The sequence below is a fragment of the Scardinius erythrophthalmus genome, assembly GCF_964197995.2.
Source record: "Scardinius erythrophthalmus genome assembly, chromosome: 20".
NCBI classification, from domain to species: Eukaryota; Metazoa; Chordata; class Actinopteri; order Cypriniformes; family Leuciscidae; genus Scardinius; species Scardinius erythrophthalmus.
The window spans coordinates 9,327,944-9,352,360 of NC_138240.1; the positions used below are offsets into that span (position 1 = coordinate 9,327,944).

Consider the following 24,417-nt stretch of genomic DNA (forward strand, 5'->3'; position numbering starts at 1 on the left):
TAAATGTTAAAGTGCCAAACAGACGAATTTCTTTTGTTTACAAATGATATATTTTCAAAACATCTTTTTCATTCATTAAACCTGCTGGTATATGTGTACTAGTAATGTTACTAATGAAAATGCTATCATTAATTACTCGCATCTTCATGTCGTTCCAAACTTGTAAGACTTTCGTTCATCCTCAGAACACAAATGAAGATCTTGTTGATGAAATCTGAGAGCTTTCTGTCCCACCATTTACAGCTTCGCAAGTGTAAGTGGGCGAACTTACAAAATCAAGTTAAAAAAATCAGCAGGGGATCAAATAATTATTTTCTTCACTGTATGCAACCACCACTTTGACGGTTCAAAAAGTTCATAAAAAGATTTTACATCTAATACATATAAATTGAGCGGTTTAGTCCAAATTTTCTAAAGAGACGCGATCGATTTATATGATGAACGGATTTAATTTACATTAATCAACTCGCACATCAGTTGTGGTAAACGGAAGCTCAAATACGTTTGCTTGAAGTGCGAGAACCAGTGATGTTCAGGCTCGTGTTACGCAGCGCGTTTGAGCTTCTTTCTGCAAGAGGTTTGTTGTGTCAAGCAGGTTCGGTTGAGCTTCTGTTTATGTTCACTGATCAATGTTTACATGAGAATAAAAGACTAAAATATAGCTGCGAGCAGCGATTACGGGCCCAAGCCGGTGGCACCGCAACCCCGGTGCCTTTAGTTACCTAAAGGCACCGGGGTGGCGGTACCACCGGCTTTGGCCCTTCAGTATAAATATATAAAAGACAGAAAATATTTTTTGACTTACCTTATTCTGATTTTATGATACACTCAAAATATTCCACAACAAATCCTTTAAATTTAATGTAAAAATAAAAATGAAAGTAAGCAGTGTTGGGCTCACGTAACCCTCTCATTAGAATCAAAATATTTCAACATTTGCGATGTATTTAGATACTAAACTATTCTTTATTATAGGCTTTGTTCTTCACTCGTGTTCCAATATCGACGGAAAAAATCATCCTCTTCACACGCGCAAAAATGTGCTTGAAACATCACAGTGGAGCGGTGCTTACTGTGAATGTACGAATTGTACTACTGACTATTTAGAGCAGTGTAATTTTTATATGTTAGGTTAACTATTTTATTATTATATTTTATTAAGGCTATAATGAACAGGCTGCGATGTCAAGATTGCAATGCTGGAATGTGTGTGTGTGTGTGTGTGTGTGTGTGTGTGTGTGTGTGTGTGTGTGTGTGTGTGTGTGTGTGTGTGTGTGTGTGTGTGTGTGTGTGTGTGTGTGTGTATGTGTGTTCATGTTTTTCTATCCCGGTGGGGAACCTGAATGCACACAGACTCATGGGGACTCGTGTCACAGTGGGGACCTGGGTAAACAAGCTTATAAATCATACAGAATGAGTTTTTTTGGAAATGTAAAAATGCAGAAAGTTTTCTGGGATAGGTAGGTTTAGGGGTAGGGTTAAGTGTGAGGAGATAGAATATACAGTTTGTACAGTATAAAAACCATTAAGTCTATGGAGAATCCCCACAAAGATAGTAAACCGTGTGTGTGTGTGTGTGTGTGTGTGTGTGTGTGTGTGTGTGTGTGTGTGTGTGTGTGTGTGTGTGTGTGTGTGTGTGTGTGTGTGTGTGTGTGTGTGTGGCGTGGGCGCGATTGAACAGTGGACACATAAAAACATACTCCGTCATTATACAGTACGACATTCAAACTGCAAAGTGTTAACTTATATTTGTGTACAGTCGCAATAAAACACAACATTGTGCTTTTGTAAAATAATTTCAAGCAATCCACCCCCCGAAAGGCGCTAATTTTAAAATGAAACTAAAATGCTCATGGCTGCACGGGCATTCATAACGGTGCACATCCACGGCGAGGAACGAGCAGAACAGAGTGAATGTTTTTCAGTTAATTCCTACTTCCATAGGAATTCATTTGAAACGCTCGCTCAACCACTATCAATGTCAGTGCGGACGAGCATATTTTACTTTCGTTTTTAAGTTGGCGATTCAAAAGCCCCCAGCGGTGTCACACGTCGATTAACCGGTGGTAAAATATTCTCACCGTCACAAACCTAGTATATTTTTATGTAGATACAATAGGCCTACCTGATTTTGAACACAAGAGGGCAGTATAGCCCTATGTATGACTTGACTTTTATGTGACTAAATAGTACAATTACTATTTTTAAACTTATAAATAATAATTAAATTGAAAAAAAAAAGAATAAAATGGGTTTAGTTGTGATATTTGTATACTTTTATATAGAAATAAATGGTTTTTAATTACATTTTTAGAAGATGAGGCTTTTAGTTTCCTTTTTGTACATTACTTTAGTCCCTCACTATAGCAAAACCGTTTGAGATGTTTAATATCCGTTCACAATTTAGCATCTTTAATGTATTTTCATCATTTTGAAAAAGTTTGGTGTGAATAAAATAAACCAGTTAGGAAGAGTAGCTAAAAACTCACGAGTCTGAAATATCCAAAAAATCCACATTCAAACCAAAATATCTGACTTCCTTTTGCTCTGAGCTAATAACTGTAAATTAGAAAGTTGTCCGGCTCGGTGAGACCAATATATATTAAGATTTTTGTAACTGTTGGTAAAACTAACCCCCCCACTTTTGTCAAAAGCATGTTGAAAGTGACACTTCCTGCTGCCAGTTGGTGGCGCTATAACTTTGACTCACAATAGTTACATCCATCTGATCGGCCTCTTACCACGAACACACTGCTGAAGTTTCATCAAGATCAGTTAATGTATGCAGAAGTTATTCCACTTCTTGTTTCTCTTTTCTCGCCATAAATTCGATTCCTCGCCACGGCCAAACCGTTCGAGATATCAAAAATCCGTCCGCAATTTAGCATCCTCAAAGTCTTGACTACATGCACACAGAGTTTGGTGGGGATGGGACGAATTCTCTAGGAGGAGTAGTTCACATTCCACAGCAAGCGTTTTCCTAACAACCCATAATAGCCGACTTCCTGTTGGGCTGGCATGAAACTTGACAGAGGGAAAGTTGTTCGGCCCGATGAGATCTATATGTGTACCGAGTTTCATATTAATTCATGCAAGCGTGTTTGATATATGGACCAAGTTTTCAGACCCCGTTCAGGGGGGCGCTGTTGAGCCCCCCTGCCACGCCCGTTTCTGAAACTTTGCACATGTCTACTGGCTAATAAGTGTTATGTGTCTGTTGAGTTTCATCCAATTTCAAGCATGCTAAGAGTCTCAAACGCATCCGAAAAGAACATTAAAGTTTGATGCGTTGCCACAGCAACAGTATCTAGGATATCAATAATCCTTTCACAGTTCTACATCTGCCGTGTGTTTACATTATACACATAAAGTTTGAAGCAAATCGGGTAAAAATAAGAGGGTGACTTCAAAGCATTTTGAAAGTGACACACTTCCTGCTGCCAGTTGGTGGCGCTATAACCTTGACTCACAATAGTTACATCCATGTGATCGGCCTCTTACCACGAATACACTGCTGAAGTTTAATCAAGATCAGTTAATGTATGCAGAAGTTATAATACACTTCCTGTGTCCCATTATTCGCCATAAATTAGTTTCCTCGCCACGGCCAAACCGTTCGAGATATCAAAAATCTGTTCGCAAGAATTCATCCTCAATGTCTTGACTTCATTCACACCAGTGGTTCTCAAAGTGTGGGGCGCGCCCCCCAGGGGGGGCGCAAGGTTACTGCAGGGGGGGCGCGGGAGATCAGCAAAAAATAAATAAATAAAAATACAATCGTTACATTACTACGGCGTTCAAGTGCGTGAAAGCGGTAGTGATAGCGCTCTTCTTTTATAAAGCGGCAACGAACGGCAATGAATCGTTCTTCTTCAGACCGTTGGAAGTTGGAACAAGCCCAACATAGAAGTTGCTCGCCAAAGAAAAAAACCTCTTCAGTGGACCGAATCACGAGCTGCTATTGTGAACGCGGCACTCCGCTGCTGTTTTCATTGCACGTTTTTATTTTATTTTGTAATTTTTTATTTTTCATTTTTCAAGGAGAAATACAGAAAGCAGGCCTTCAATAATTTCCTAGATCAAAGACACTTGTAAGTTTATCATTGCATTATATATATATATATATATATATATATATATATATATATATATATATATATATATATATATATATATATATATATATATATATATATATATATATATATTTATATTATTAAATTTTTTTTGGGAGAGGGGGGACGTCAGATTTTTTTAAAGGTTTAAAGGGGGGCGCGACCAAAAAAGTTTGAGAACCACTGATTCACACCGAGTTTGGCGGCGATCGGATGAATTCCCTAGGAGGAGTATTTCACATTCCATTGTATGCGTTTTCCAAACAACGTATAATAACCGACTTCCTGTTGGGCTTTTGTAAAACTCAGAGCACGAAAGTTGTGCGGCCTGATGAGATCTATATGTGTACTGAGTTTCATATTATTACATGCAAGCGTGTTTGATATATGGACCAAGATTTCGGACCCCATTCCAGGGGGCGCTGTCGAGCCCCCCTGCCACGCCCAGGTACCAGCTTCAGTCCGGCCCTGATGGCCGCGGGTTCTGACCTGTGTGCAAAGTTTCAAGAGTTTTTGAGCATGATAAGGGCCCCAAAAGTGGCAAAAAGGCAAAAAAAAAAAGAATGAAGAAAAAAATAAAAAAATAAATAAATAATCCTTACGAAAACAATAGGGCCTTCGCCCTTTCAGGGCTTGGGCCCTAATTAAAAATCTTTATCATATAAAGCGATCGAGTCTCTTCAGAAAATTTGGACTAAACTGCTCAATTCATATGGATTAGTTTCAAGATCTCTTTATGAACTTTTTGAAGCGTCAAAATGGTGGTTGCATACAGTGGAGAAAATAATGATTTGATCCCCTGCTGATTTTTTTAACTTGATTTTGTAAGTTCGCCCACTTACAAAGAAATGAAGGGTCTATAATTTTTATGGTAGGTTTATTTTAACAGATAGAGAAAGAATATCAAGCAAAAAATCCTGAAAAAACACATTACATATAGGTTATAAATTTGATTTGCATTGATTGCAAGTATTTGATCCCCAAGCAAAACATCATTACTTGGTGGAGAAACCTTTGTTGGCAAGCACAAAGGTAAGACGTTTCTTATAGTTGGTCACCAGGTTTGCACAAATTTCATTTGTTTTGGTCCACTCCTCTTTACAGATCCTCTCTAAATCCTTAAAGGGGTCATCGGATGCAAAATTCACTTTAATATGGTGTTTGCATATAAATGTGCCTTTCCAGTGTGTGGACACAACCCTCATACAATGAACAAATACTCAAAATACTCAATACTCAAAAAGCCTAAATACTCTCAATCAAGCTATTTGTATATTCTGAGCAATATGATGTCATGTGAGCAGGTCACTGTAAACAGAGCTGTTTTTAAGGAGGTAAAAAGGGTGTTTTACACAACCATTGAGGAATTTTAACCAAAGTATGTTACAAACTTTACATGAAGACCCTAAAGAATCATACCAACTTGTGGAAAATGGGCATTCTTGGCTGTCGCTTTGCAACTCGAAGTTTCAGCTCCCTCCACAGTTTCTATAGGATTAAAGTCCGGAGACTGGCTAGGCCACTCCAAGATCTTAATGTGCTGCTTCTTGAGCCACTCCTGTTGCCTTGACGGTATGTTTTGGGTCATTGTCATGCTGGAAGATTCATCCACGAACCATCTTCAGTGTTCTTGCTGAAGGAAGGAGGCTCTCCTCCCAGATTTTACACATTTCCTCAGAACAGGACGAGTTGAGTTGATGCCAAAGAGCTCAATTTGGTCTCATCTGACCACAACGCTTCCTCCCAAGCCTTCTCTGAGTCATTTAGATGTTCATTGGCAAACCACAGATGGGTTTCTACATGTGCCTTCTTGAGCAGGGGGACCTTGCAGGCGCTGCAGGATTTCAATCCATTGCGGCGTAGTGTGTTACCAATTGTTTGCTTGGTGACTGTGGTCCCAACTGCCTTGAGATCATTCACAAGATCCTCCCGTCACCCGTGTAGTTCTGGGCTGATCCCTCACCTTTCTCACGATAAGCCTTACCTCATGAGGCGAGATCTTGCATGGAGTTCCAGACCGAGGGCGATTGATGACTATTTTGTATTTCTTCCATTTCTGAATAATTGCACCAACAGTTGTCTCCTCCTCAGCAAGCTTCTTGCTGATGGTCTTGTAGCCCATTCCAGCCTTGTGCAGGTCTAAATCTTGTCCCTGATGTCCCTTGAGAGCTCTTTGGTCTTGCCCATGGTAGTGGACAGGTTGGAATGGAAGATACAGATTCTGTGGACAGGTGTCTTTTACACATAACAAGCTGACATTAAGAGTACTTTCTTAGGCTGCATTTACACTTGGCATTAACATGCGATTACCGTGATCTGATCAAGCAGATCGGGTCATAAGCCAATCAGGACACGGTGTGTTTACACCTGATGCCATATAGATAGATGCCATAATGGAAACGGTACAGAGAAACGTATAGGTCCGGGAACGTTGCCAGCTGTGGTGGGAAAAATGCGCGTTCTTTACAGAAAATGAATGGTTCTGTAACTTTCGGGTGCGAAGGCAAACATTTCAGTATATTTACGATGTACTTCGCACTCGACTGTATCGCAAAACCACACAGCTACGTGCAGCAATTCCTGGAGAGAGGAGGGGGAATGATGACAGTGGGCTGGGTTTTGCGTGACGTCCACCTGTGAATGCAGACACGATGGCTGGATTGCGTTTACATTACACTGAGAACCGATCACAATGCGTCCTAGACTACCTCCGAACCTTGACACGCTGATCGGATAACATTCCGATCAGAAGCGCTTTACACTTGTCTTTTCAATGTGTATGAGGACAACATCCGGATAGAGGTCGCATGTTAATGCCAAGTGTAAACGCAGCCTTAAAGCTCCAGTATGTGACTTTGGTATTTGACCACAAGAGGGCGCAGTTTCCAACAATAACAAAGGCGAAGCTTGATGACGCTATGAAGGAGGTGACGATGGGAGATGTGGTTTATAATGCGTTTTCACCATCTAGCGATGTATCTAAATGGAATTAATGAATCATGATCACGGATGAGGTAATTTATTCGTTTTTGTATTACCTGTATATCTTATCGTATTATTTTATGTCATCATAATTAATGAACTGCAAGGGACGTGAAATGTTATGCTATATTAGGCTATCCCGTTACAACATACAGCTATTTGTCAAATGATTTGTTTGGTTAATGTTGTGCAGTTTTACGTTTTTTATGGTTAATGCCGTGTTGTTTAACGTGTTCAAACCAATATCTAAAAGTAAATTTGAACGAACATTTGCAAGTAATGACTAAATATTTTTTTTAACATCATCTCCGATTGTAATTGTACTGCCATAATCTCGGTCACCACACGTGATAAAAAGCCTTACCAAAGTACAAAGAGCAATATAACTTTGTTTATAAGTGCTATTATTGACAGTTGCATGTCTTACCTGTCTCAATACACTCGCGAGAGAGTCTCTGACAAGTCCAGACGCGCAGCTCTCTCCATCTCGAAAACGCCTGCCGATATTTATCCGGGTTTTATTCCTCCGTTTGTCACACAGTCCGTGACTCCGCGTGTATCCGAATATGGACGCTTTCGTTTTGTTGGCACTTCAATACTCGCCAAAGAGTTCGTGATCCATAACAGCTATAACCATACAGTCTATGGCTATAACGCTTTAACCACCACTTCCGCATTTTACCATGCGATATTCCGGTGATGTGGGTCATATTTTTTATTTTATTCCTTTTTTTATTCTTTGTCAGATGTCTTTATTGTTTATTGTGATAAGAAAAAAACCTCAATAAAGTTGTAAAAAAAAAAAAAAAATCCGGTGTGGTGGAATATCCTATCACATGGTCCACACCGGAAAGAAGGATAGAGAGAGCGGACATTGCGTCACTGAGGCGCGACATTTCTTTTCCGGGACGGCCAGTTATTTAAAATCGGAATTTCTCTGAAATAAAAAATCTTTGGAGACTTTTGAGATATTGTAAGTACATAACTGGAGGAAATATATCACACTGTGCAAGTTATTTTTGGAAATTTTATTACAAAATCCCTACATATTGGAGCTTTAAGGCCCGTACACACCGGGACGAATATCGGCGCCAACGAGACCAGCAGCTCTACATTCATCTTGCCTTGCATCTTCCTCGTCTTATTTCTTCCTGGCAGTGTTAGACGCTACTCGGCATATATCTTCTTCGCCGTTAAGTATGTGTGCTCGGCAAGACCGTTTTGTGTTTGAGCGCCCCCAAGTTGTGTTTTACTGTAACTTCAGAAGCTCCAGACACGTGAGCAAAAGCGCCAATCTCATTGGTCGGATAGTTTTTGACGCGGCGCGTCAAACCAAAAAAACGAACCCGAGGCGTTTTTAAAAAAATGACGCTTTTACGCGTGGCGTTTTTCGCGTCAGTGTGCACTCTCACATTGGCGCCCTTTGTTTAGTCACGAGGCGTTAAACGTCGGCGAATATCGCGTGCGAAATTCGTCCCGGTGTGAACAGGCCTTTAGAGTGACAGGCCTAATCTGTGTTTCACATGGGTACATAGCCAATCTGTGGGAGGTAGAATTCTTGCTGTTTGGTAGGGGATCAAATACTTTTACTCAATCAAATGCTAATCAATTTATAACCTTTATATAATGTTTTTTCTGGATTTTTTGGTTGATATTCTGTCTCTATCCGTTAAAATAAACCTACCATAAAAATTATAGACCCTTCATTTATTTGCAAGTGGGCAATTATTTTCTTCACTGTAGCTGTCAATGGAGGGACAGAAAGCTCTCAGATTTCATCAAAAAGATCATTTCTGTTCTGAAGATGAACGAAAGTTTTACAGGTTTGGAACGACTCGAGGTTGAGTAATTAATGACAATTTTAATTTTTGTGTGAACTAACCCTTTAAATCTTTTGTGAATCATTTGTTACTCAGCTATTACTGAGATTATACCACCACAATGCAGCCAAATATTCATCAGAAAATCAGTTCTCAAACTTGATATGTTCATTATTTTATGCATGTTTTGTAGATTCAGTTATAAGTCATTTACATTTTGATTAGTTAATGATTAACCAATCATTTACAAAACATGAATATATGTTTCATAAATGTTTAATAAATTATGTTATTTTTTTGTATGTATGTAGCAATTAGAGGGTGCAGAAAGTGTAGTAAATGTTGTTGCATACACGTACAGATAATTTGTAACAGGTAAGTAAAAGTATTCAACACAATGATGTGTAAACGCATGAATAAATCATTTACAACACTTTCTGCATCCCCTAATCTAAAGTGTGAACTATTCATCAATTGTAAATGTTTTACACATCGTTCGTAGATTACCACTTCAAGAATCAATAAGGCATAAGATCAACAGATCGTATCTACGAATGATGTGTAACACATTTACAAGTGATGAATAGTTTACACAATTATTAATTAGGGGATGCAGAAAGTGTTGTAAATGATTTATTCATGCATTATAACAGGTGTTGGACACTGTAGTGTGTACTGCTGACTGGTGAGGGTATAGACTTAGTCTTCTCTCAAACACATGGAGTCTTTAACCACTGTGCACCTGATGTGAGCAAAACATACAAAAAAGTAAAAAAAAAGTAAACATTTATGAAACGCATGGTCATGTTTTGTACATTATTAGTTAATCATTAACTAATCAAATGTAAATGACTTGTAACGGAATTTACAAAACATACATAAAATGTTAGTATATCACTTGCTAATAATCATTTATGAATGTTTTGTAAATGATTAGTTCATCATTAACTAACCACTTATAAATGACTTACAACTGAACATTATTATAAAGTGTTACCATGACGGGAACAAAAATAAAATATTATTCTATATTAATTACATTTATTAAAAATTAACCAAAGAGTGGACTATTACACTAACAACAAAAAAAACAGCAGCGATTTTCTTCCTTTTTCATTGTATTTGTGTGGCTTGCTTGGCTCACACCCATGCAACTCACAAGAGCTCTTCCTGTTGACAGTGCTCGTGACATAAGATTCAACTTTCATTCACAGAAATAGTCACACAAACAGTGTGTGGTTCAGTTCAGTGGCTTGTGTCATACCAAGAATCAAAGCTAAATATCTACAACTACCAAGAAAATGCTCCGATAATTTCTGAGAAAACGTAAAAAAAAAAACAGTTAATTAGTGCAGAAGACATGTTAATTATTGCTTATTTGACAAAAGCCTAAACTGATTTGAGAAATGAGTCAACATTGTGGGTAACAAAGTGCAAGCCATGAACCATGCTACTAAACACTTTTTGGTGTGTATTTCTAAGAAAGAAGGACTGTGCTAATCTCGTTTGCTGCGTTTGCAAGAGCAGCATGATCATGCAGACTCTTTTATTTGACATGGGCAGTAAGCTGTCTACCAAAAGATGATTAACTGTTCATGTACGTAGTGTTACTGTATCAAAAACAGCGTGTGCTCACCGACTGTGCTGGCTTCCTCCAGGACCACCTCTATGGAGCGCTGCCTGTACTCCACATGGAAGTTGAGCATCCGTGACTGCCGTTCCACAATGTGCCGTGAGGGCTGGACAGGGCAGAAGGCCGGGCTGGATGAAGACGGGAGTGAGGAAGATGCTGATGCTGATGCTAATTCTGATTCTGAAGGCGGCGGGGCTGAGGGCGTAGGAGCTGTGGCTTCTGATTGGCTGTGAGGTCCATAGGGGCCAGTCTGAGTTGCTTCACTGGAGAAATTACTACAGAGAGTAGAAAATGAGGCAAAGTTACAATTAACTCAAATAGTGTAAAAGTTGCAATAAGAACAGCACCTCTCCATTATAACTACATTTTGATACAAAACTGTTCAAAAGTTTGGAGACAGTAATTTTTTTTTTGATGCATTAAATGCATTTAATTGATGAAAAGTGACAGTACAGACATTCATTATTAAATTGTTACATTATATTGTTACAAAATATTTATATTATTTCAAATAAATGCTGTTCTTTTAAACTTTCCATTAATCAAAGAATCCTGAAAAAAAGTGTCAGCTTCCACAAAAATATTAACTGCAAAACATTGATAATAACGTTTCTTGAGCAGCAAATCAGCATATTAGAGTGATTTCTGAAGGATCATGTGTGACACTGAATACTCGAGTAATGGCTGCTGAAAATACAGCTCCGACATCACAGGAATAAATGACATTTTGAAATACATTAAAATAGAAAACAGCGATATTTTATAATATTACTGTTTTTACTGTATTTTAGATCAATATGTTTAAAGTAGTAGTAAATATGTAATATTAGTTAAAAATGTCATGAAAAATAGAATAAAATTCGATATGTTTTATAGAATAAAATAAAAGACAAAAGAGTGTTATTATTAGAGGGAGCATTGACTGAGTGTCTGGATGGAGGGTCTTAGATCCTGTAAAGGTTGAAAGCCCCAAAATCCAAGAACTTTGCCCATATAATACACAATATAACATATTTTGTGGGAAAATAATATACTGCCTCTATGTATTTGCTTTATAATCCAATGTGAATACTGGGCATTCTGTCAATTTAATGTTCACTTAATCTGACTACTGTTAGCGGAAATTGAGTCCATCATCCAAATTAGAAAAAATTTGCTTGATGATTTTAGAAAAGGGAACATAGAATGGAGAGAAACAGATACAGTGAGGGAGGGAAAACAAAAAGAGAGAGAGCGGGAAAAAGCTTGCACCTCCTTACACCACTCTGCATGATCCACAATGCCGGCAGTGCTGAAATCCAAACAGTATCAGACTCAATGTAAACAGGCTTTACTCGTATAATAATATGGGCAGGGCCCAACAGACGCTCGATTGTCCAATCCAGAGAAAATCACCCTTATTTTGCTCTGCTGAGGACACAAACGGCTTTTTCTGGCACTTGCTCGCTCTTGCTCTCTCTCTCTCTCTCTCTCTCTCAGCGGCTGATGGCTGAATTCCCCCGTGCCCCCGTGTTCCCCTGTGGCAGTAAATAATGTCTTTTCTCTGAGCGCTGGCGGGACAAAGGCTCCTCTCTTCTCCTCCAGGGTCAGCACATATCGCTGTAAGAGCAGGAGCGGGGGGCCAGGCACAGCACACAATGCCTGACTTTATACCACCTTATTACAATACCAAAAGGTTAAAGACGTTAGGCTCCGGGGGCATTCAGAAACTCGTTAGACACAAAAAGGAAAACCCAAACATTGGATAAATTAAAGAAATGTCTCTAAAAAAAAATTTGCTCCTCAGTGACATCTATAGGTCAACATAGTCAGACAATTCAACATATGTAATAAAACAGCTAGTCACATGATGGAAAAGAAGCACAGACACAGAATATCATTGCACAGCATGCTATATAAAACTTGTGCCGTTAATGTAAGCGGCCCTAACATGAGTTCATGACCGATTGACCGAATCATTTTTGCAAATCAGATATTATTACCATTCTTAATTTGGCATACAAAACCAATCTAAATGATTTGTTCACAAACTTGACTAATCTGGATCACCAGTTCCAGAATCTGCTCACTCAATCCGGTCACAGTGGTTTAAAGTTTGATGAGGGAAACATTATTACTGAATAAGATCTCAAATTTTGGCCTTTTTCTCACATAAAAATATTGTATGAAAATATATTTCACAACAGAAATTCCCAAACATTTCCAGGCTTTCTATAACTGTGGGAACTGTTCAGTAAACAAAAGTAGTATTTAAAATAAAAAAAGTATAATTTAAGATGAATGAATTAATGAATGTTACAGCTTTCTGAATGTTTCTAAAACAAAAAAACACCTGATGATGATGATGATGATGATGACGACAAAATACAAATCTGGCGAACCTCAGATATTAAGCATGAGGTTTCCAATGCACTGATTTCAAGAGTTCAGCCTACACAAGATGTCAATTGTGATGTTCGCCTGGTAAGCAAAGGAATTCACAAATGAGAGTACCTCAAGATTATGAACAGATCTAGCTGTTCGTTTATCTGTGATAATATGAGTCTGTGGTTAATAGACATCTTTCTAGAGCGGAGCTGGAGCAGAGTCCCACAGCCCGCGGCATCTACAACCCATTTTTAAACAATCTTGTGATCTGTATATAATCTACAACCGCTAAAGACTCTTTCTTTTCTTTTTTTCTCCCCTCCCTCTCAGACACTGGCATTCAGTCAAAAGGTTATTCCACTGTGAGCGTCTAGATGGCAGTCTACACACACGCTTGGCTTGGCAACAGCGCGTAGGTCTCCGGGTCCCGCCGAGCAGAGATCCAGCTGGCAGCGGGCGACTCAATGGGGGCACTTGAGTGAACCGTGCCATCCTACAGCCTGCAGTATGGTGCCAGCCACCCACTGAATGCACAGGCTGGAAGTCGCCATGCCAGGCTCCATTCATAATTACGTGCCTTTGAGAAAAACATGTCCTCGTGTCCAAGCCCTTACATTCACACACCCTCTAAATAAACCGTCACAGAGTGCGCTCCGTCTGAATATATTTGTTCTTAAGACTCTGGGGCATTCATGAGCGCTGACCGTTGAGGAAGAAGAAATGCACGGCGGACACAATGAGATTTCACAAATGCCTTTTGTTGTCCAAAGTTTCAATTCCTGTTATTGGGTCAGATTTTTTTTTTTTTGCTGTTGTGTTTGTGTGCGTTCCTGTTCAATTTCTCTCTCTTTGAGGCCAAGGCGACTGAGGGAAATCTCAATACGGATAAATGCGTAGTGTAACACTTTACAAACTCTTCGAGAGAGACAGACAAACAACAAGAACTGTTTGTTGCGTTTTCAATTGTGGGTGTCAACGGTTTAGTGCCCAACGCCGTGCCAAGGTGGTTGGCCCCTCTATATACCTTCACAACCCAGTGAAGAGTGCACAACAATGAAAGCTGTCAACTACTTTTCTTACCCACAATGCAACTGGCAGAATTTAATTGGTCGATGGAATGCTGAAAAGCTTTACATTCAGCCTAAACACACCATGAATGAGTTCACTGCGATCCAAAGCAGACCAAACTAAAGAAGATGGTAAAAGGACGTGTGGGGGGGGGGGACCTGATTGTATGAAATAGTGGTGTGCATCTAAACAATCCTACAGCTGTCCATAGACAGACACAACATTAAACAGTATTTTTGTATTAATGCACTGAAACGGCCAGCAGTGCAGAACCCACAGTAAGCTACATTAGTGCTGTGTCCTATAAAAAGCTCCCAACTTTGTTGGTTGTTCTCCTCCATTAACAAGGTCATCAACCAACCGCTATGAAAACCCCCGCAGTAAACTTGATTGTTTGATTTCCTGTGACTCTGGTGTTGAAATGGCACGAAGGGGGTAATTGCTGGGGAACAGACTTCCAGAGGGAAATGAGATGACAGCCTTCTCTGCACTGCTATTTCACCGCAATTATTTCCGCAACAACTTTAATTCTCACTTTCTTTTTCCTCCCTCTCATTTTTTTTTTTCTAGGTTGTAAGCAGTCCAAATAAATGGTTTTAAGACACCATAGTAATGTACGCACAAAAATTAGCTTGGGGTCAGTGAGATTTTTTTGTAAGACAACTAGTCTATTATTTAGCAATAGTAAGGATGCATTCATTTGTTTAAGTGACAAGCAAAACCTTTTACATTGTTACAAAAATAAATGTTGTTCTTCTGAACTTTTCATCAAAGAATCCTGAAAAAAGTATCAGTTTCTACAAAAATATTATGCAGCAAAACTATACAATAATAAGAAATCCTTCATGAGCACCAAATCAGCATATTAGAATAATATCTGGAGGATTGTGTGACAATGAAGAATGGAGTTATGGCTGCGGAAAAATTTGCTTTGCCTATATAATAAACTACATTTTAAAATATGTTAAAGCAGAGAAGTAATTTTCAACTGTAATCATATTTCACAATATTAATGTTTTACTGTATTTTTGTACCAAACTTTTGAACAGTAGTATAGTATAACTATATAAAAAGTGAAATAAAATAATTCAAAATAAAAAAGAATAATAATAATCATAATTAAGGATTATTTGTATGCAAAGAAACAAGCAATATCTTACTGGCTCCATTGACTAATCATGCCAACTCCTTACATATTTGTGCTACGCAAGCTTCTGGTATAGTATGCTCGCATAGCAAACTGTGATAGTAGCAAAACCTTTCTGCCATATTTCTAATAACTGCCGATCACAAATAATTACATTATATTATAATATAGTACATAGCCTATTATCAATTATAGTATACATACAATTTGAGTATATTATATTAAACTAAAACAAAGTTTAAATACCTTTAGTGTGAAGGTGGATCATATCAATAATTCTTTGTCCTGCCGTGTAACATGTTTTGTGCTTAAATTTCTCACAATTTCCATACATTGCGCTGCACCGGAAGTTGCAGTGACCATGTGGCTAAATGCGGAAGCAATTGTGCATAGAGTCTATTACAAAAAATTGTGAATTATGAAATGAAGCAAGATCACGCAATATTAAATTTCAGGATTTTGTGTTCAGTAGTTAGATTGCTGATTAGCCAGATGTAAAATGGTAGAGCACTTCTAATTTGACTATATCAGATGAGCAGACATGATAAGAGCTCGACCAAAGGCTCTACAAGCCGAGACGCAAGCTGCTCTGACATTTCCCCCTCGATTCCTTAACATCCAGGGAACCAGCAGCAGCCACAGCTGGGTCTCATTATAGCTCAGAGACGAATGCCCTTTTGAGAAGAGGCCAGTTTCATTTTACAGGGGCATGAAAGCAGTAACCACCTCGTTCGAGCCATCAAGCTCAGCTGGGACTTGATTCAGGTAATGTGCCGTCTTTGGAGTTTACCCGCATTAATCTCTACTCTAAAGACTATCTTTAAAAAGCACATGCAGTTCAGCAGAGTGGAATCTCTGCCATAATCTTGGGAAGGGAAAGCCCGAGTTGATGATTTTAATTTCAAAAGAATCAACAAATGAACGTCATACCTTTGCAAGATCCCATTTTCTTGTGGTATCACTCCGTTGATGGCTGCCTAGAGAGAAAACACAAATATGTTTTTAATGAGAGCTCACAGTTTTGATGACAAGATATAACTGTTAGGTTCAGTTCAATTTAAAAGTGACATAACATGAAACCTTTTTAGTCAGCATCAAGATTTTAAGTTTGAAATGTATATTACAGTTTTTCTCAATTGCTTAAACACTATAACCAGGATTTTGAACTAAAATTTCAAAACCATAACGCCATTTAGCAAAAAGCACACCCATTTCACTAAACTATAAACACTGTTCCCTGTTTTGACACGTGAGTCAGATTTGTCTGCAAAACTCTACACACAAATCCCTTCATTTTTTTTTCATTGCCTAGACCATGTTGTCATTTAGAAAGCACTAGCAATCAATATTGTTCACTCAAGTCAGCACAGCTTCAGCTCAGTGAGCACACAATTACCCAAGTGGAAACACTAAGAGTCAAAATTGAACACACATCAATCAGATCCTTCATTAGATATATAAAAGGGCCCAAATCAGTTGATTGAGTTTTGGAACAATGGATCCAGAAAGACATGAAGGAAGAGATCGAGGAGGGATAAGGAGGAGGAGGAGGACGATGAAGGGCAAGGGCAAGAAAACAAGCAGTCTCAGATGAAATTCAAGTCACTCTAGTTGTCCATGTCTTTATGGTATGACTATGAGGGAGGCTGGGCTACGAGTAAGGCCAAATTTGAGTCGCTTTACCGTCGCCTCGAGAGCCTTCAGGGAGGTGTGGTGGAGTTGAAACAAAATCTTATCACTGAATAAGAGACAAACATTTCCAATAGTCTATGATGAGGTGTATTTTCTCGCAAGAAAAGGCCAGCAGTCGTACAGTCACATAATAGAGTGACACAGAGTGTGACAGTGGAGGGAGGGCATCCTTTCTCCTTTATAGTCTTGACTCGCAGAATGTTATCTTTCTAGGCAAATGATGGTATTTCAACCATATGTGGAACATTCTTAGACGTGTTCATCATATTGTAACCTTGAGTGGAGGCCCTCCTGTCACGTCTTAACACTCTTTACCATTCCAATACAATTCCATATTAGAATAAGGTTTGTGTGTGCTATTTTACTGTCATATGTTGGTCACACACATCTTACTGTAAGTAAATATAAAAAAGAGAGAATGAAAAAAAAGAAAAAAGTAAAACAGGGAAAAAATGTTTTTGTTTTGTTTTGTTGTGTGTGTTGCACTGTGTAGTACATGAATGAATGAAAATGTGCCAATGTATCCATTGGTTGTGTCTTTTGTGTTCATCATGTGAAAAGGTTTGTGAGGAGGGGGGGAACCACAAGCAACATACAGTAACTTACCAGTTTTGGAAATGTTGTTTTGAATTTATTGCGCCAGTGTGTTAGACTATGTTGTAGTGTGTGCGATTTTGAGGGCTTGTGTGTCCTGTCTTCATTTTGAACTGAAAATAGGATGTTTGGGGAATTGGGTGAGACGTTAAAGATTTGTGTTTACAGTTTTGAGAATACGAGGCATAGTTTCAGGAAATGTGATTAAGCAATCGAGAAAAACTAATGAATAAATGGAAGCATTTATGTTAGGTGAAGTGAATAGTCACCATTTCTTTGACAATTGTGACACCCCATGTTAGAATTTGTGTACTTCCCTAATCTCTACTATGCGACAAAAATCATTTTTAAAAGGTTTTAAGAATATTAAATTAATATGAGGACATAAAAATGCATACAGCATACACTACTGTTCAAACGCTGGTTTTCTATTCAGCTTTGCCATAACAGAAATAAATTACATTTTAAAATATATTAAAATACAACAGAGTCATTTTAAAAAAAGTAATAATATTTCACAATATCTGCTTTTACTGTGTTTCTGATTAAATTAATGTAGCCTTGTTGAGCATTAGAGACTTCTTTTTACATTAAAGAAAAAACTTACCAACCCCAAATTTTTTAACGTCATTTTTTTCCATTTAATTTTAGATACAGCATAGCATGTCACACTGCAGGACATACCTGCTGTCATTACTTGAAATTTCACATCAACTACTTAAATCAATAATGGTCTAAATTTACTGATCTTTTTTTTTTACAATGATAAAAGGTACACATCAAGAGCGACAGAAATCAGATATTCCATTAGAAAACCCAAACATAAAACATACAAGCAGTATCCAGCAAAGTGGGCTACATATTTCTTCCTCTCTTTCTCTCATCAGACTGAAGTGGAATGCATAGAGATGGGCCTGATGTGTTTGTGTCTGTGCGTGTGTGAGCAAGTGGGTTCTGGAGCCAGACTGTGATAAGGAGACTTGCACAGTGGATACAGATCTGAATGGAATGGCTCCTGATTGAGCCAAATAACAAAGTGTATACAGAGACGTACATCGCAATGCTTGCTATGCTCCGAAATTTTTTCCATGCCTGTAGAGGCCACAGAAATCATATTTTGTCTGCGGTAGAGACAGAACATCAGATATTCGCAAAAATGTAAAAGAAGTGCTCTACACATTTAAGGCCATTTGACTTCTCATGAAAGATTTGCTCAGGTGCAGGGCGGCATTTTTGTGATCACACATCCTGGCTTCGGCGCGGGGTGTTCAAACACACGCTGGCTGTCCCGTCTCGTCTCAGTCTCATTCTTTTTCTTTTTAACTCCATCAACCTCGTAACCCCGAGCTGGAACAGCAAGTCATTACATTTACAGGTGCACTTAACCACACCATGTGCTAGGGCCTGCTTTCTTTGAATGGCTGCCAGCATACAACGAGCTTCCTGCTAAATATAGTAAAACAGCCTGCTTTTGAGATAAAGGGCGACTTTGTGGAGAGAAATCTGTCTGTAAAACCACAATTTCTTGATTTTCATTTGAAAACTGTCGCTTTAGATCTGTCCTGACACTGCATTCTTTATACCGCTTTTAAGAACTGTAAATGCGAGATGGAAAGACTACTTAGGGAGAGTGTCAGTCGAGAGTGAGAGTCCCTCATGCAAATTAGCAATATGAAAACCACCAAAGGACATGCCTCCTGTTACATTCACCAAACCAAAACATAGTTTTCCCATCTGCCTTTGTCTGTGGTATGACACCTGTCACAGCTGCTTAAGCCTATGTTTTAGGCTTAAGAGGTGAAATGTTTGTGTGGCGGCAATTGAAAGGTGATATACAAGCATCCTGGTAATTTATAGACTGGTATAAGACCTTAGAGGACCTCAATGACAATTTCCACAGCATGTATTCAAGATGGACACCTGCAACTAGGAATTTTTAGGACCGTTTTGATCTGTCTAAATGACCTGTTTGCAATAGATAAGAAAAAGCCATAAAAAGGTGTGGATATTTGCAGACTGCAGCAGACATTACTGTCTGTTCAAATAACATTATCGATTGAAACAGACACATAAGCTCCGCACAGTAGGAGCAACAAAGGAACTACTATTTGTTCACTAGGGGTGAAACAGTTCCTACTTGAACAAAAACACATGTACGGATCTTGACTCATGATTCGGCACACATTTTGGCACTGCAGTTCATTGCCTCTACTGATGCCTCTGAAATTATAAATATTAAAAGTGTATGAACTGCAAAGTAATTCTCTGTATCACTGAATCGTCACACAGGGGAGAAATAAATGCAAACGGATGTAGCATAAAATAAAGCAGCACATCTGAGTATACTTGATGTAACTTGGTGAGTGATGGCAGCCGGAATGAAACGCACTAAATTAAAGATGCAAATTGATAGAAACAGTTCATGCTCATGTTGTAAAAACTATGATTAGCAATAACAGTTTATCCTGCAATAGTGAAAGTAAAGCCGCATTTACACTACAGGTCTTGATTCCCAGTTCAGATTTCTTGACTGTGTCTTATTTTTTGACAACCAGCTTAAATCATCTTTTAAAAGTGAAAACAGTGTGATTTACAATGGACGCACACAAAATGATGATACAAGCTTTTGCTTTCCACACCATCTTTAAAGGTCAGCAAAATTTGGGTTGAGCCTTCACCATCAACTGTGCCATTAAAAAGAGTCTTGTGATCGTGGTTGGTGTCCACCGGAGTTTACTTTATTCGCCACCGTTGCTTTTTCAATGACGAACGACTTGCCTCGACAGGGGAATATCCGACATGTCTGCTTACATAGCAAACGCAAATGCACATATCAATTTATTTTCACATTTGAATGAGGCCTGAAACTGATCTGAGAATATCGAAATCCATGTGCTCTTTTCCAGTTTACACGTTCGTTGCTCATATCCGATCGGTGCCGCATGGGAGGAGAAAATCGGAAATTGGGTGACTTGAACCATGTAATGTAAATGCAAAGAAGTCATGTAAAACGATAATAACTAAAGACTTGAAAGAACATCACTTAATCAAAAAGAAATCCTAAAAGAGATTGAATAATTCTAAGGCCATATTTACACCTCTTATTAAGATGTGTTTTTGTTAATTGGATCACAAGTGGACGACGCTAAATACAGGTTTAAACAGGGTCTAAAACGTTTTTAGCTTTTTCACTTTCGACCACTTTCAGAAGCCGAAATGCATTCGGCCGGATTGCTTTCGTAATGAAAACGAATCGAATGCATTGTCGACGCCGATGGCCAGGTGGTCAGCGTGCCGACATGTAGCGCCATTGTGCTCGGGCGGCCCGAGTTTGAGTCCCAGCTCGTGGACCTTTCCCAATCCCGTCCCCCGTCTCTCTCCCACCTCGCTCTATACTGTCCTGTCACAATAAAACGCAAAAATCACCACAAAAAAAAAGAAAAGAAAAGAAAACGAATCGAATGCATTTGAACAGCCACAAAATATCACCTACTGACCTATATTATGGGAAGCACGCAAGTCAGACAGTATTAAACTTTGTCGGATAAAGACCTGAAGTTTGGTTTGAATATGAAAAATGTACCAAGCACAATGTTCTCTCATTCCTTATTTCTAACATGCACCCACACTGTTCAGCATGGTCTTGCGGCTGTCAGAGCAGAAACGAAACTGCTGCTCTCTGTATGTTTTCCCATCGTCTCCTTTTACGTTCATATGTAAATCAAGCTTATTTCGTCCATTAGATTGAAAGATCTGAAAAAGCCCATACATTTGCCCAGCCCACAAATAGACCCTCCCTTCGAAGAAATCAGGACAGAAGTGGTCGAAAGTGGAAAAAAAGAGATGGATTAAAACACCATTAAATGGGAATTTGTCTCCCTCATCTACTTGTAATCCAATAGACCAAAACACAACTTTATACAAGGTGTAAACAGGGCCTAAGATAGTAAACATTTCTCACTGGATTGGTTGAGGGACTAGCTTAAATACATTGTGTATGTGTCTGAATGTAATACTCTTTCGTAATCTTCAACATAATTTTACAGCAGCGTATGGCTTTAAGCTCTTAAATGCTTTTAAAGGTGCAGTAACTTATTGCCAAGCCCAAATGCAGTATTAAAATATCAGTATAGACCTAAAATGTCCTTATTGTGCAGTGCTCTCCTAATAGTGCAGTACCAAGTATTTACCAAACCTGTGACCACAGAACCATGAGCCAAGCTGTTGTTAATTGTAATATATTTCATAATATTACTGTTTTTGTTTTGTTTTTACTGTGAAATTTTGAAATAAATGCAGCCTTTGTGAGCATTAAAGACTTAAAAGCATAAAAGTACTGTTCCCAAATTTTTTAATGGTGTTGTATAATAAATAGACAAGAATTAGAAAAACAATGTTTCCAATTCTTTTAAGATATAGCATAGTATAGCATGTCACACTGTAGGACAGGTCTAATAATAATCGTAATATTCTGGAAAGTTGACAAGAAAGGTTTCAGTAATTATTTTCTCACTTTGGTTCATCGGTATATAACTGGGTCTCTGAACATTGATTTATTACATTAAAAATGTAAGTAACGTTTTATTAAAAACAATAATAGATTTGGGGTTGGGTTTTTCCATTAAACACAAACAGTGTTCTCTAAAAAATGTAAAATCCACTGATTTCTATACATAAAAAGCAGGGAAATCACTGGCAGTTCAGCTGCAATTTTGCATAGTTCATTCAAAATTTATAATATACCATGTTTTGAACCCGGCCTCCATGCATACTATAAAATTACACCACTAGACTATCATGACTAGAATTGTCAAAACGGTCACTGGTGCCCCACAAAATGCATGACACCCGTGATTATAGCCCAATTGTTCACAGTGTGTTTCATTATTGCTGAGCACACATACAAAAATATGAATACTAACATGTCAGACTATGTTTCATTGATGACTGACTAAATTTTCCTCCTAAAAAACAATGTAACTGGTATATGGGAATGCAGCTACTACATCTACAGAACTGTGCCCAGAATGTTCTGTGAACAATGGTACCATTAAATAGAGTTTGCACTAAAACACAGTGGCTTTGTCTCTGTTGCATCACCACAATCCACATACAAACAATAAGCAGGAGGCATTAGACACACACTTGTTAAAACGGTTTGTGGTTTAAAACAAATCTAGGCGTATCAGTCTTACAGATTTAACAAAGAGCATCTTACCACCAAGTCCCAGTTGTTCAGTTCTAGAAGTGTGATCGCCTCAGCAATGTTGTCGATTCCTGTACATGCCTGAAACAAAATGGACTTGCTTATAAAAAATACCAGAAACCAAAAGTTCTTCTTTTTATTTTGAAAGAATGAAATAACATAACTGGTCCAAAATAAATTTCTGAGAATGTTAACACATACACTACTGTTCAAAAGTTTAGGGGTTGGTCAAATTTGCCAACGCTTTCAAAGAAGTAGTTTATGCTCTCCAAGAAAAAAATCGTGAAATATTATTACATTTCACTATCCCTTTTCTATTGTAATATATTTTAAAATGTAATTTATTCCTGTGATGCAAGCTGCATTTTCAGCATTATTACTCCAGTCTTCAGTGTCACATGATCCTTCAGAAATTTGGAGTTAAAGAAACACTTCTTGTTATTATCAATGTTGAAAACAGTTGTGCTGCTTAATATTTTGTGAAAACAGTGACAATTCTTTCATGATTCTTTGATAAAGTTCAAAAGAACGGAACTTATTTGAAATAGAAATCTTTTGAAACATTATAAATGTCTTTAGTGTCACTTTTGATCAATTTAATGCATCCTTGCTGAATAAAAGTAAAACATTATTTTAAAAAACAAAACTGCTGACCCCAAACTTTTGAAATGTAATATTAAAAATATTGCATTTTTAATATGTAATATTTAACTTCACCTAGTAGGTAACAGCAAAGCTTACTTCAATCTAACAGACAGGAGATGCTATCAAATTATATGAGAGATGTTTATTAGCATGTATAAGCAACCTGCCACCTCAAGATATTTGTTTAGTTAGGCTACATATTTTAGATCTGACACATTTAAAATTAGAACACATATTGTCAATACTGACTCACAAAATCTCAAAGCAAACAAACTGAAAAACAGGATTGTGACAGCTGATGGCAGTGTACAAACAGAGAAAACCGTGCAGAGTCATCTGACAGCTTCTGGCCATTACAGGGTCATGAAAATATAGATCAGGATTCAGATGTCAGTCCTGTAATGTTTCCTAGTTCCATATAGGCAGATGGTAACAAAATGGTGTACTTTCAGCATTTTATTCTTACTTTTCCCGATCATGTGCTTGCCAGACTTCGTTTTTGCTGAATAATTCAAACAAAGCCACTGACAGCTCATCATCTCGATACATGTCAACAAAAAGGACTGACTTCACTAGCCGTTACCCGTATAGCAGTCAGGCACAGGCACAAGAACGGATCTGAACTACACACTCAGACCTTATAAAATTACAGATTAGAAGAACATATGCGAGTAAACCCACCTGAAAGTCGGCCAGGATCATTTCTCTGTCCATGTTGCTGTCGGAGGCCATTGCAGTGAGAGGCTAACGACTCATGTAAAAACCCCAAAAATATCAACCTCCGATTTCAAAAGAGCAGTTCAGGACACGGCTTATCAGTGTGCAGCAGGTAATTGTGTATAAATGCTGCTCTTTTGGGCCTTGTTGTCAGTGTTTGGCGGCTTTCAGTTTTTCTGTTCTCGTCACTTTGCTGTTGTGGATCGGCGTTCAAAGCAACGAAACATCCTACGGCTGCCGTAAAGAAGTGCTGCGAACTGTCGCGCACCTCACACGGTTGGAAAGTGCTGCGTATTTTTAAAGCAGCAGGGCCGCGGCTGAATTTGAATGGACTCTCTTACAAGTGACTTGCTTGACAACCCTGTGACATTTTACAACAAAAAAATCACTAAAATAGTTTATCAAAACATGTTTACAGGCAGTTCCCTATT

The 24,417-nt window shown here is 38.3% G+C and overlaps 1 protein-coding gene across 2 annotated transcripts in view; it reads right to left on the reverse strand.

Annotated features, from left to right (window-relative positions):
• faf1 (Fas (TNFRSF6) associated factor 1) overlaps positions 1 to 24,259 on the reverse strand; it is a 76,916-nt gene extending 52,657 nt beyond the window's left edge. Inside the window, exons 1-4 of one of the 2 annotated variants that reach the window (XM_081349406.1) lie at positions 23,951 to 24,259; positions 22,637 to 22,705; positions 16,063 to 16,109; positions 10,554 to 10,825 (exon numbers count right to left, since the gene is read on the reverse strand). In XM_081349406.1, coding sequence (XP_081205532.1) covers positions 10,554 to 10,825; positions 16,063 to 16,109; positions 22,637 to 22,705; positions 23,951 to 24,001 — 439 coding nt within the window. In that variant the 5' untranslated portion in view covers positions 24,002 to 24,259. The remainder of the gene's footprint in view (positions 1 to 10,553; positions 10,826 to 16,062; positions 16,110 to 22,636; positions 22,706 to 23,950) is intronic. The other variant, XM_081349405.1, reaches the window with a different exon arrangement.
• Positions 24,260 to 24,417: the final 158 nt, after the last annotated feature.